Genomic DNA, 13,358 nt, shown 5'->3' on the forward strand with positions numbered 1-13,358 from the left:
GAACTGGCTGTATTGAGAGAGGTCATCAATAAATGGGCAATTTAGCTAGGATTTTAGTGGGTTCAAAATAGCAGTTACGGGTTCCCAGAAAAGCACTGGGTCCACAAAAACGTCCAAAGCCTAGGTGAGAATTTTTTAAAAACTGGGAATGAAGTAAGAGGGAGAAGAAAAGAGTGTTAACATATGTTGATAAACTACCATTATGTCCCCATAACTGACCTGAATAACTGCACAACATTATTGCTCTATCATTTGTCCTCTCTTTCTCCTAATACCCCACCAGCTGTTTGGGACCATGAAGAAGTCTAGATTTCATCATTTTACATTTCATTGAAAAATAACTGAAGTTTTAAAATCAAATATGGTAATTAAAAGCTGGGTTTATAACTACAAAATGAAGCAATTATCTGTTAATTGTTATATAAAAATATTAAGGAAATACCATCATCATCTTCTAAGCTCCATTTTTTCCCTTGTTTCATCTCTTCAATTTCTTTTTTCAGTTCTCCTATGTTTTCCATAGCCTTCTTGCGCTGTTCTTCCCTCCATTTCTCCACTCTCTCTTTTCGTTTTCTCATTTCCTCCTCAAGTTTGTTCTGATCAAAGTTCTATGAGAACAAACAACCAAACTAAAAAGTTATGAATTATTGGCCTGACTCTGCACTTCTTTATACAAACTCCTCTTTCAAATCTATGGGAGTTTTGTCTGAGGATTGCACAATATAAAACACACTGCAATACAAGTTTAACTTAATATATCTCAGGTTCACTCTATAGTGACACAAACTACTATACTTGCATGAGCGAGGTGACTAAAATAAAGTGAAATGCAGTTATCTGCCTTTCATCCAATGCCAGAACTTGGTCCTAGGGATCTACATTTCTAAACAAATACTCCTAAACACGTCAAACTTTCCTCACCCTCATAGGGAAAGTATACAACAGCAATGATTCTCAACCATTTTTTGGTGCGAGACCCTGAAAAGCCACCTTGCAACTCGCTATTTCCCCAAATTATTTGTGTCAGAGCAACAAGCTATGAGTGGATTATAACCAATGAGTCCTAGGCAGGAGTTCTGGTTGAAGGTGCATGCATAGTTGACTGGATTTGGTGAGGATGCTGGTTTGCTGGCCTGTTGCTGACTCCTGCTAGACTGGAGGGTTTGTCATGAAGCACAGATTCCCCTGCCCCAGAGCCAAGCATTGTCTGTGTATTGGAGTCAAGTATCAGGGCGTAGCCATGTTAGTCTGTATCCACAAAAAGCACAAAGAGTCGGGGGGCACCTTAAAGACTAACAGATTTATTTGAGCATAAGCTTTCATGGGTAAAAACCCCACTTCTTCAGATGCATGGAGTGAAAATTACAGATGCATACATAAATATACTGGCACATGAAGAAAGGCTTGTGTGTTGGAGTGCTGCTCTAGAACTGGATGAAGCAGAGGCAAAAACAGAGGAAGCAAACTGCTCCTTCCCTTTCTTCCCCCTGACTCGTGCTAGGTTCTAGTGACCAAAGGATATTTTCTACATAAAAATGTATTTAGAAAGCACTTGACCTGAAGTAAGATTGTAGGCATTTCTAAACTCATCTAACCCTCCACAACCAGCAATCAGTGGGATGTGACACAAGTGACCCTGCACAATCTGCCTGAAGTTTGTATTCTACAGGCTAAGAAGTCCTGCATTAAGGGAAGAATGTTTCTTCTGTCAAGTGGTAGAAGCATACCCATTGTAACAGAAGTCTATGCTCTATGAGGTCCAGACCTAAAAAAGGGATTATCTAAGGTGATTTTTTAAAAATACAGTAAACTATATCTAAAGTTCTAAAATAAATTTATCATTTGTAACAGCTAATGTTTAAAATACAATCTTCTGATATAATCTTCTCTCATTGGTCAGTATACATACACTAACATCTTTATCCTTTTCTTCTTCTTTGTCTTCTTTCTCTTTTTTCTTTTCTTTGGAAACTTCCACACCTTCCGTCTTTTCTTTAGACCTTGATCTGAAAGATAAGATCAAAAACGTATGTACTGCATCTGCATGCTAAACAGACTGTTCCAGCTTTTCTTGGGAAAGATATGTGTGTGCTGAAAGAAAATGTAATTCACAGATTTTTTTAAATATCTTGCAGACTATATTTACTTCCCAGAGAATCTCTTCATTTCATGGACATACTTCCTAGAAATAACAGAGATGCAAAAATCTGTTAGGACACATTGATTCATATGCTCTAGTTCTGTTGTTCTCATTTCTTTATGGGAGGAAGTTGCAGACTTCATTTCCAGAAATACTTAGAATGGATACTCTCATGGTTCCAGAGTTTATTTTACACCACCTTGAAGATAGCTATTGGAACAGAGATACTCAGAAATTACTGTCTTTTGCACTTCTAATACCACAGGGATCTAGCACCTTCCCTTGTAAGTCTGAGTGCCCCTGGAGGATTTCACTACTGGCTGAAAAACATAAGGACACCTCCCGTCAGGAAAGGCTACCTACATAACTTGATCCAAAACCCATTTACATTTATTACAGATTTTACTATTCCTACCCCCTCTAGGTTAGATGCATCTATTTTTTATTAAACGTGTGGCTAACCCATGATAATACATTTAAAATTCACTTTTTAGCTAAAAAAAAAAAAAAAAGTATTAAGCTTTTTTCATAGCCCACAGGGCTATTTTAATGCAAACCATATGTTTATTTTACAAGATGTTATGTCATTCCAACTTCTCTGAATACAATTTTGTGATGTTTTGATTAAGGCCCCGGGATAGTCATCAACCTCCTTATTCTATATACACGTTAATGGTACAGTTTACCTATACAGTACTGCTTTTCTTTAAACTGTGCAACTTCATTGTCTGGTTATGATTATAATTGAAAATTCAGTTTAAAATGTATTTAGAAATCACTTGACCTGAAGTAAGATTTTACACATTTCTAAATTCAACATTAAAGGGACCTCAAACTGCACCTTTTTGTTAAGTCTAGTTATTAGTCATCTTATTTGATCATAAACTCATACAGGTAGGGTCCCTGTCTACTCCATGTTCTCTACAACGCTGAGCATGCTGACAGCATTCAGCAAACACCACAAATACAAAGCGATGGCATGGTATAAGCATATTTCATGGATTTCTTTGAAGTGTTATACTATGCACTTTATCTATTAGCATGAATATTAAAGAAATCATTGTAACATGTACTTGACTTGTATTTGAGTATGTAGCTTTATTTAATATCCTCCATTATAGTAGTAATATTTAGAAAATGCAGCATTCTTATCATCTCAGATAAGTGGTTTTGATCTTGAACACAACAAGCAATTTTGAGGAAGAGTAACCATACAAAATGTTGTTTAAAACAGTACCCTTTGTTCTTGATTTCTGTGAGCCTGCGTTCAACAGCAAACACCACATACTGAATGGCTTTGTTTGTTTCGCTATTTGCGACGTAGCCCAGATCAATGCAACTTGTGTTGTTCTAAAAACTCCTCATATGTATTTAATATGATATTAAGGCCTGGAGGCAATAAGTCAGGAAAGCCATGCACATCTCTGGCTTTTAGAAGAAGGATAATATTCAGTGAGTGCATATGCACTGCCTAAACCTTATGGTTTGTTCCCATTGCTTAAAAGCTCTTTTCTAGATCTAAGTAGCAACATATCCTATATTTTATTTATTATTATTTACATTAGCGTAGTACCTAGGAGCTCTAGTCATGGACCAGGACCCCATTGTGCAAGGTGCTGTACTAACACAGAACAAAGATAGATTGTCAGCTCTTTGCGACAGGAACTAAGTGTAAGACGAGACAACAGATGGATACAGGCAGACAGAAGAGTATAAGGAAGGAAAAAAATAATATTTTAAGTTCTATAAATGCTGTTTTACATATTAGGAACTCTCATGCATTTCACTGGAGGAATAGTTCTATTTCAGTAATACAAGAAAAGACCTGAATACACATAAATTTAAAGTTAAGGTAGTGACACCTACCAAAAAAAAAAAATTCACACTGACCCTAATATATTTAAATCATAGTTACTTCATGTTTTGTGTCACACCTCTGTGGAAAGGATGTGTTAAAGGTGACCTCTAGCACAGCTGACACTCATGCGGCGTTTTGAAAATGTAACTCTTGTTGAAGAGTTTTTTGTTGAAAATACTGTGGCTAAATCACGTAATGCCTCTTAGAAAATTGAGTGATAGTGTCATCCATTGTTCTTATCACAAGATTTATTTAAATAATTTTAATATATTAATGTCCCCCAAAACCTGTGTAGGCAGCAGACCTTCTTGTAACAAGTGTTTGCCCCATGCCAAGTGCCTCCATCTGGGAAGTGGTGCTCTCCAGCACTGTGGGTTGTATTGCTGGCTCTGCCGTGAACTTATAGGGTGTCCTCTGCCAAATCACTTAAACTCTTTGAACCTAAATTTACTATTACTATATTACAACTCAGCGGGTTTTATGAGACCTAATTAGTAGTTATAAACCGCTTTAAATTGCTGGATGACAGTAAGCTGACTTTTCACTTACTAAAGTCACTTTTGTGCATGATTTCCAAATGATGCACTGAGTCCCTGCCTACCCTGCCCCCATATGTCAAGTACATGTTACAATGATCTAGTTGAAACAAACTAAGATCAACATCTAAAGATAAGCCTTTTTACCAAACACACAAGCCTTTTTACCAAATCTATTCAGATTTTCCAGAAAGCTTGTTTTATTCTCCTACAGGGATGGAGAGCTTTACAAAAACAAAAAGGGACAAATGTCCAGCAGGGAGAATATGAGCGTGAACTTCTGTTTCTAGAGCTGAAAGATTAACCTAATGTTTGATCTAGCTCCCAATCTGGGCATTTTGAATTTGAGCAAAATTCTGCAATGGTGAAAGTTAATCATCTTGCAAATGATGATCCAGGAACAGGCATAAATAGCCTAAGATGCTAAAGAGACATTCTGTGCATTTTCACAAGTGCAGAGGGTGATGATGACAAGGCATGTAGCATAAAAAAGGGGTTGCACTTAGGGATGTAAATAGCATGTACAAAAAGTAACCATTTAACCTATTAAAATTCTACTGGTTAAAAGGTTAAATGTTTAGCTGGGGAACTAAGGATGTGGGGGGTTCTGCAGTACCCCCACGTTTGGGGCCCCACTGGCACCCGGGGTCCCACCTGGCCACTGGGCGGCAGCAGAGTTTAATTGTTAAACGAAACCGATAAGCATCAAGCTTATCGGTTAAACTTTTACATCCCTAGTTGCAGTCAGCTACTTGGGTGAGAAAACCAATGTTATTTTCCAAATGTGTATACACACTCACACAAAAGTTCTCCTGGGAAAAAGCCTTATTATGCCAAGGAACATGGTGAGGAATATTTTTATTCCTGAAAAAAAGATTTACAGAAATACTGGAAAACCAATTTAATATCTGATAAATCTATCTGGCAACTATATCCAATCTCCATATAGGAAGAGACTATAATCTATAAATCTTCCCATGTCTAGTTACTAACATAGTAATCACAGCTGTGAATGAGAGTACCTGTTTTCTGTTTTCTTGCTCTTGCCAGGACTGGTGGACCGGGACCGTCTACTTCTGCTTCTGGACCGTTTCCTCTCTCGACTGCGTGATCTTCTTCTCTCTCTGCTCCGTTCCCTCTCTCTACTTCTTGAACGTCTGCCACAGAAGCAGAATTGGCTTATTTAGTATTCTGCACTTATGGCCATTATTTTAAAATATAAGAGTATATGAAAACTGAGACATTTTGGTTTGGGGGGAAACATTAACATAAATTGGTCTGTTAACATGGGAAAAAACAATCTTCAGCAAAAATCTGCAAAAGGAAGCCAAGATCCATTAAGGCTATGGACAGGGTTACCAAATCCAAATTACAGCAGCTTGTCACAAGCCAATAATTGAAATCAAGTATACTATGTACTACTTTACCTAAGTAAAACCTATTACAAAAGGCAGATACCAACACCAATCGTACAGAGAGGAACATCAGATATTCATAATAAGATAGCTCAGACTGACTCAAGTCAAGTCTTATTTTCCAAGAACACATACATTTCCTGAGATTTTACGACTCATACCTCAGGCGCTTCCTGTCCCTTGACCGAGATCTCCTCTTGTCCCTACTGCGTGACCTCTCACGCCTGCGTTCTCGATCTCTACTTCTAGAACGTCTGTCTTCTCCACGTTTTGCTCTTTTGTCAGCCGGAGATCGACTTCTAGAGCGGCTACCGGAACGTCCACGTGATGTGGAGCGCTTCCGATAATGTCTGTGTAGTTGCAAATTCACAATAAAAGAATCAAGATGTATAGAAGAACACTTTGCAGTTTAAAGGTACTTTAATCACATTTAGAACAGAAACCATAAAAAGGAAAGACCAGGTCTTTTTTTTTAAGATTACAAAAAAGTCTTTCCTGGTCTTGTATAACTGAACTAGTACACACACATATGCACCTACTGAGATACTGAAGTTTGCTGGATTACTTTGCTATATATCATTGAAAAAGTCCTAGTGAGGTCACACCACGAGAGCACAGCTCTTTGTGATAGCATCAGAATCCCAAGAGGAGTTTACTATTTAGTAATCCATCAATTTTTATATTCAGGAAAAAGGTTAAAACTGCATGTAAATATGTCTCATATTTTATAACACTAGGGCAATCTGCCTCAGTTTATATCTCAGTTCCAAAGAGATACTATAAAACTCCGTTCAAAAAATTGTGTGCAAGCATGAGCCTGTTTGGTGTAATGAAAAGGGCAGTGGACTGGAGTCAGGAGATTTAGATTTTCTTCCCAGCTCTGTTACTAACATGCTGTGTGACCCTGAGCAAATCACTTCTTCACCTCTCTGTGCCTCTGTATTCGCCTCCAACCTTTTGGTCAGTTCTGTCTATTTAGACTGTAAGCTCTCTGGGAAAAAGACTGTCCCTCCAGCATTTGTGCAATTTGCAATGGGGCTTGGATCTTGGCTGGGCCAGTAAGCGCTTCTCTTATAAAATCATATGTGGCCACAGAGCATGTTTCAAGTTGGCAGCACTATCAACAAAGGATACAAACTGTAATAAGCTGAGGAGTCCATGACAAGCATCTTTTATCTTAGGATTCAAAAATGCTCAAACTTTATAAACTTACACCTTTAACAGACACAGGAATCATTGCATCCATCACAGAAATGCAGATACCTCTGAGTGAAACATAACAATGTGTAAACACCATATTACATTGGACAACAATTCAAGACAAAAAAATGAAGACCTGAAATAGCAGGGATAATTTACATACACAGCATCTCATAACTGAGTTGGAAGTTTCTCAGGACACATAGATTAACACTCAGCTATCAGGGAAATAGGGGTATGTCTCCACCATGGAGACTATACAGTACCAGTATAGCTATGTCTATGTTGCCAGGGCTGTGCCAACGCAGCCTACATCAACAGTAGAGGTTTTTCTGTCAGCGTAAGACACCCCCTCAAATAACATTAGCTGCGGCTAATGTGAGGCCACAGTCTGTCACCATAGCTGCGTCTACACTGAGGGTTATGTAGGCATAGCTACGTCGGTCAGGGGTGTGGTTTTTTCACATCTCAGAACTATGCCAATATACCTTTCAAGAGTAAACCAAGCCAAGGAGTCATGAGACCTACGCTATGTCTACACCAGGGGTCAGGACCCTATGGCACGCGTGCCAAAGACAGCACACAAGCCAATTTTTAATGGCACACTGCTGTGCCATTAAAAATCCTGCCCGCTCTTCTCCGCCGACCGCTCTCTCCTTGCGGGGCAGGCAAGCTTCCCCCTTCCCCTGCCTCTTCCCACAGTGTGCTAGGTTCCTGCCCCTCCTTCTCTCTCTCCCTGCGGCCAATCAGCTGAGGGCCCTTGCTAAGGGGCCCTTGCTATGGAGGGGGAGAGGGAAAAGCAAAAGCGGAGCCGCAGCATGCTCTCTGCTCCAGGGACCTTGGGGAAGAGGGTGGAATCAGCATGTCCCCTCCAGCCCCCTGCCGTGAGCTGCTCAGGACTGGGGGCTGGGAGCACCCTCACGACCCCAGCCCACACCCCCAGCCCTCTGCCCTGAACCCCCCCACACCCCAGCCCTGAACCCTGCACCTCCCCACACACACTCCCAGCCCTCTGCCCCGACTCCTGCACCCCCCCACATACTCCCAGCCTTCCCCCCCCCAACCCATGCCCTGACTCTTGCACATCCCCACCTTGAGCACCAAACAGGAGCTCCTGCACACACACCCCACATTCCCACCTGCACCCCTCGCACCAAATGGGAGCTGCCCAGGTAAGAGCTCCACACCCAAACCTCCTGCCCCAACCCCAAGCCCCCTCCCTCATTCTAGCTCCTGGCCACACCCTGCACCCCAACCCCCAGCCTGCTCCTTCACCCGCAGCCCTGTTCTCAGCACACTCCCAACCTCATCTAGGTGCAGAAAGAGAATGGCTAGAACCAGGGAGAGGTACCTACTCTATGTGGACAGAGCCGGGACACCAGACCGGCAGCGGGCTGAGTGGGGGCAGCAGCCAGGATCCTGGCTGGCAGGAGCAGGCGGACAGAACCCCAGACCGGCAGCGGGCTGAGCAGCAGCGGGCTGAGCTGTTCAGCCGGCCGCCGGCCCCTTGCCCCGGCCGCCGGCCCCTTGCCCCGGCCGCCGGCCCCTTGCCCCGGCCCCACTCAGCCCACTGCCGGCCTAGGTAAATGGAACCCCAGGCCGGCAGCGGGCTGAGTGGGCCAGTGGTGTAAGATCACCATTTTAATTTAAATTTTAAATGAAGCTTCTTAAACATTTTGAAAACCTTTTTTACATATGACAATGGTTAGTTATATAATATATAGACTTATAGAGAGACACCTTCTAAAAAACGTTGAAATGTATTATTGGCACGCGAAACCTTAAATTAAAGTGAATAAATGAAGACTCGGCACACCACTTCTAAAAGGTTGCCGACCCCTGGTCTACACTATAGGCTTCTGCCAGCACAGAGGTATCATCCCGAAGCAACACAGCTGTGTCAGCAAAATACTTAGTGTAGACACAACTATACTGGCAAATCTGTGCTTTTACTTGTTTTGCTTGGGGGTGGAGGGGGGGAGAATTACAACAAGCATGAAAGCTCACACTAGTAACAGCGCTTTACCGATATAAGTATACTACACCAGCAAAACACTCTGCGAGTACGGTATGCCAATATAGCACTCCTAGTATAGATGGGGTTTTAGAATTTAATCCCATAGATTTGTTGCGTTCCCTTGAGAACCTCAGTTCTGGCACCTGCAAAAGAGTAATATCTATCTATCTATCTCTCTCACAAGTAAAGTATTATTAAAGAAATCTGATAGCTCACAGCACAACCAAGTATGGTAGAAGCAGCAATGGGAGCCACATGGTTCTGGAGGAAGCTACTGAAACAACTAATCTGATGAAAAAAGGACAAAGCAAAGAGTCCAGAAGCATCCAGTGCAGCCCACCCTCTGTGTACACTGCTCAACTCAGAGGTATAATCTCCCAATATCATTCATGGGTATGGCTTGAGTTAGGTCAGTTTTGACATGCCTGCCGTTCTGACCCTTCTCTGATGGCACCACTGCATTCCGTGGAGTGTGGGTTTGTCTTCATTGAAAAAACAGGTGCACTCATGACATCAGGATAGCCTACCTCTGTGTAAAGTCCCATTAGAGGCACCACACAAATAGTTTTTGTCTCGATATAGTTACTCACAATGTCAATCCTATATCGCCCCCCCCCCCCACGAGCTGTCCTTCACCAGCTACATCAAGAGAAAAACGGCAATGCCTCGTCTCCACTAGCGTCTCAACGCTCAACGAGACGATGCACTTCACGGACGTTAAAACCCAGCACAAACCACTCTCATTTAACACGTTTACGGGACTGAATCCCCCACAGTGCCGTCCATCATTTTGGTACACGCAATCTGCTCCGCTGGGCTGCAGACGAGAACCACCACCACTTTCTACCCCTGCGCTTGCCCTGAGGGCTTGAAGCCAATCCATCCCCATGGTTTTTCTCGGGAGAAACTGGGGGGGGAGGGAGTGCGGGGGGTCATTAACTGGCCGGAGATTGGGGAACATCCTTGCGGGGGGCAGGCAGCATCAGAGCCATGTGGACCGGCGATCAGAGCCACTCTCTCTTCAAGACCTGGGGGCACGAGACCTCGCCGCGAGCTCGCCGCTCCCCCTCCCACCCCCGCGGCGGGCCGAGGTGACGCCACCGCTCGGGCCTCAGAGCCGCGGACACCCCGCTCAGGCCGCACGCGGATCTTCTGGAGACAACACCCCGTACGAGGCAACCCCTCTGGGGGCGGCGGCTCCCTGGACGCTCCCCCACAGCCTCGACAACGGCCGGCTCCTCCCTCCAGCCCTGGGACCCCCCCCACCGCCTAGCACGCGGAGGGAGCCCGCTCCCCGGCTCCTTCAGGCCCCGGCCCCAGCTCCTCGGCGAGCCTCCCCTCAGCTCGGTCCCGCCGCGGCCCTTTGTTCCCGTGGCCGGGCTGGAGCCACCCCGCTGGGACAGTAGCAGAGCCGCTCCCGCCTCCTCACCTGGACTCTCGGCCCATGGCTGCTCCGGGCCCGGGCGCGCGGAGCAGCGGCGGCGGCCTCTGGGATTCAGCTAGATCCGGGAACCCCTACGCAGCTGCCGCCATTACGAGCCCGTAGCGCGGTGACCAACGAGAGGAAGGAGCGGGACCGGCAGCGGGAAGCTGCCCGCCCCACGCGTCCCCGGGATACAGCGCGCCCTGGCGGCTGGAGACGGGCAGTGCGGCCTGAGGCAGTGCAAGGAGTGCACTCTTTGGGGAAAGGGCGCGCGCTTTCTCTCACACCGTGCTGCACTCATCAGCATCCCTGCCACGGCAATCAAACCTCGGCCCAGCCCAGAGTCCCAGGCAAGGTCCTTTATGGAGGCTGCTAGGAGTTGGAGGGCTTGGGTTGGGTCTGGTCTACATAGGGTGACCAGATGTCCCAATTTTATAGGGGCAGTACCAATATTTGGGAATTTTTCTTATATAGGCATCTATGACCCCCATCCCGATTTTTCACACTTTCTATCTGGTCACCCTAGGTCTGCACTAGCCTCTTGGGTCAAGTTTCTCATTAAGAAAAGGAGGACTTGTGGCACCTTAGAGACTAACCAATTTATTTGAGCATGAGCTTCCCTGAGCTACAGCTGCTTCTAGCAGGGCTAACCCTGGTGGTGATTAAAATGGGAGGCGCTGCGCCACACCTGTGCTCCCATTGGTGGAATCAGGGTGGGGAGGAATCCAAATTAAAATGGGGGGGTCACAATCTTTGATTCATTTTCCCCCTTTCAAGACTGGCTATCCCCCTCTAAACCCAGAGGTTTTAATGTTCAAGAGCACTGGGGAGTACATCACAGTTGGTGTTCACACCTAATCTTAGATCCTGTGGCTACCAGCCTCCTTAGCGTGCAAAAATAACCACATTTGAACACCCTTTGTGTTTTTAGCTTCCCCATTTATTCTGCAGCAATACTTCTTACCTAAGCTAAAAGATCCCTGGAGTGCCCAAAATACAGTGGGATTTGCTCACCAGTACAATTTTAACATGAAAGTGGGGATAGGGACGTGCTGAACCTGTGACATACGAGGGTGGCAGCTAAGAAGTGCTGCTCGACCCAGACTACTGAGTCCAGGGCCATATAAGTGTGGCAGCTTGAAAGTGCTGATTGATGCGGTCCACTCAGACTTGCTCTGTTAACGTGTGTGTGTGTTCATCTGGTTCTGGGGCTGGAGGAACCGAACCCTAGGGAACCTAGGTACAGCAGGATAGCTGCATTGGGAGAGGACTTGTAAAAAGGAGTAGAGCAGCTCCCTATGAAAACACAGGTGACACAAGCAGTACATTAATAGAATTACAGAAAAAAAAACCCAGAAGAGTAACCCTCATGAATGAGCGTACCCCAAAGTAATGGGTAAATCTGGTAACAACATGTAGGCTCTAAAGTTTTACATTGTTTTGTTTGAGTGCAGTTAAGTAACGAAAAAACTACATTTGTAAGTTGCACTTTCATGGTAAAGAGATTGCTTTACAGTACTTTTATGAGGTGAAGTGAAAATACTATTTCTCTTTATTGTTTTTACAGTGCAAATCTCTAATAAAAAATATAAAGTGAGCACTGTACAGTTTGTATTCTGTTGCAAATGAAATCAACATATTTGAAAATATTGAAAAACATCCAAAAATATTTAATAAATTTCAATTGGTATTCTATTGTTTAAACAGGGTGCTAAATTGCGATTAATTTTTTTGAGTTAATCACATGAGTTAACTGCAATTAATCAACAGCCTTAATTTTTTACTATGTTGTATCCTTTGTTAGGATTTTTGGCAGGTTTTCTTCGGGTATAGGAGTGTAGTTTGGGAAGGGAAGCCACACCTACATAAAAATAAATGAAGGGTGTAAACCCCCCAAAGGAAGGGCTCTTATTTAGAATGGTCCAATGGGTGTAATTAAAAAAAAATGCAGTAAAATTAAATCTGAGGCGGCATATCAGGATGAAAAATCATAGTCAATTCAATTAGCCTGCAAAAATATCACCTCAAAGGTGATGGAAGCCTCATTTTTCAGAATATTTAAATCTAGACGGGATAAATACAGACCTCAGAATACAGGTTTCCCTTGGATTGACAAAAGTGACCTAATTATGACTTCCATCTATAACTACATCTTGGCTAACGGGTCCGACTGTCTGAAACCAGAAACATTTGCTCCAGGTAAAAATTACCAGTCCAGATTAAGGAGTATTTTTATTTAAAATTTACAAAATATCAAACTTATTTTTAATGGTCTTGCAACTAAAAACAAAAATTAATCAGTCAAATGAAAACTACACCTGAAAACTGACCATTTTTGTCTTAGGTAGATGCTAATTTTACTAGTAAAGTTATAAAAACCAAGACTTACTATGGAAATAACTACTTTATGAAGACCAAAACAAGACACGTTGTCAGTCCTGTACATTTACAGTAAGACTGTAGAGAATACAGATTAGAATTTTGATTTATGTATTAAAACAGTCATTTTAAATGACTGAAGACAAATCCATTTTACAGAAGAAAATATGAACCTAATCCTAAATGTGATATACCTGGTACAAACAAAGACAATCATCACACGTAACAAGTGTATGATATCAATTACCAAAGGGAATATTCATAACTTCAGAAATTCTTTAAAAAAAACCATAATATTGGGATCCGGTATGGTCACCTCAGAGTACCCAAACATCTATTGAGATTGATTACCTAAATCTGAATTCCAACTGAAAAAAAATAAATGTATAT

At 43.1% G+C, this 13,358-nt stretch overlaps 1 protein-coding gene across 2 annotated transcripts in view; it reads right to left on the reverse strand.

The window, feature by feature from the left end:
- Positions 1-10,750, reverse strand: part of DDX46 (DEAD-box helicase 46) — a 36,902-nt gene extending 26,152 nt beyond the window's left edge. For both annotated transcript variants that reach the window (XM_073355535.2, XM_073355534.2), the window contains exons 1-5: positions 10,596-10,750; positions 6,111-6,299; positions 5,557-5,691; positions 1,910-2,006; positions 443-608 (exon numbers count right to left, since the gene is read on the reverse strand). In XM_073355535.2, the coding sequence (XP_073211636.1) occupies positions 443-608; positions 1,910-2,006; positions 5,557-5,691; positions 6,111-6,299; positions 10,596-10,612 (604 nt within the window). In that variant the 5' untranslated portion in view covers positions 10,613-10,750. The remainder of the gene's footprint in view (positions 1-442; positions 609-1,909; positions 2,007-5,556; positions 5,692-6,110; positions 6,300-10,595) is intronic.
- Positions 10,751-13,358: the final 2,608 nt, after the last annotated feature.

This window comes from Lepidochelys kempii, chromosome 8 (assembly GCF_965140285.1).
Source record: "Lepidochelys kempii isolate rLepKem1 chromosome 8, rLepKem1.hap1, whole genome shotgun sequence".
In the NCBI taxonomy this organism is placed as follows: Eukaryota; Metazoa; Chordata; order Testudines; family Cheloniidae; genus Lepidochelys; species Lepidochelys kempii.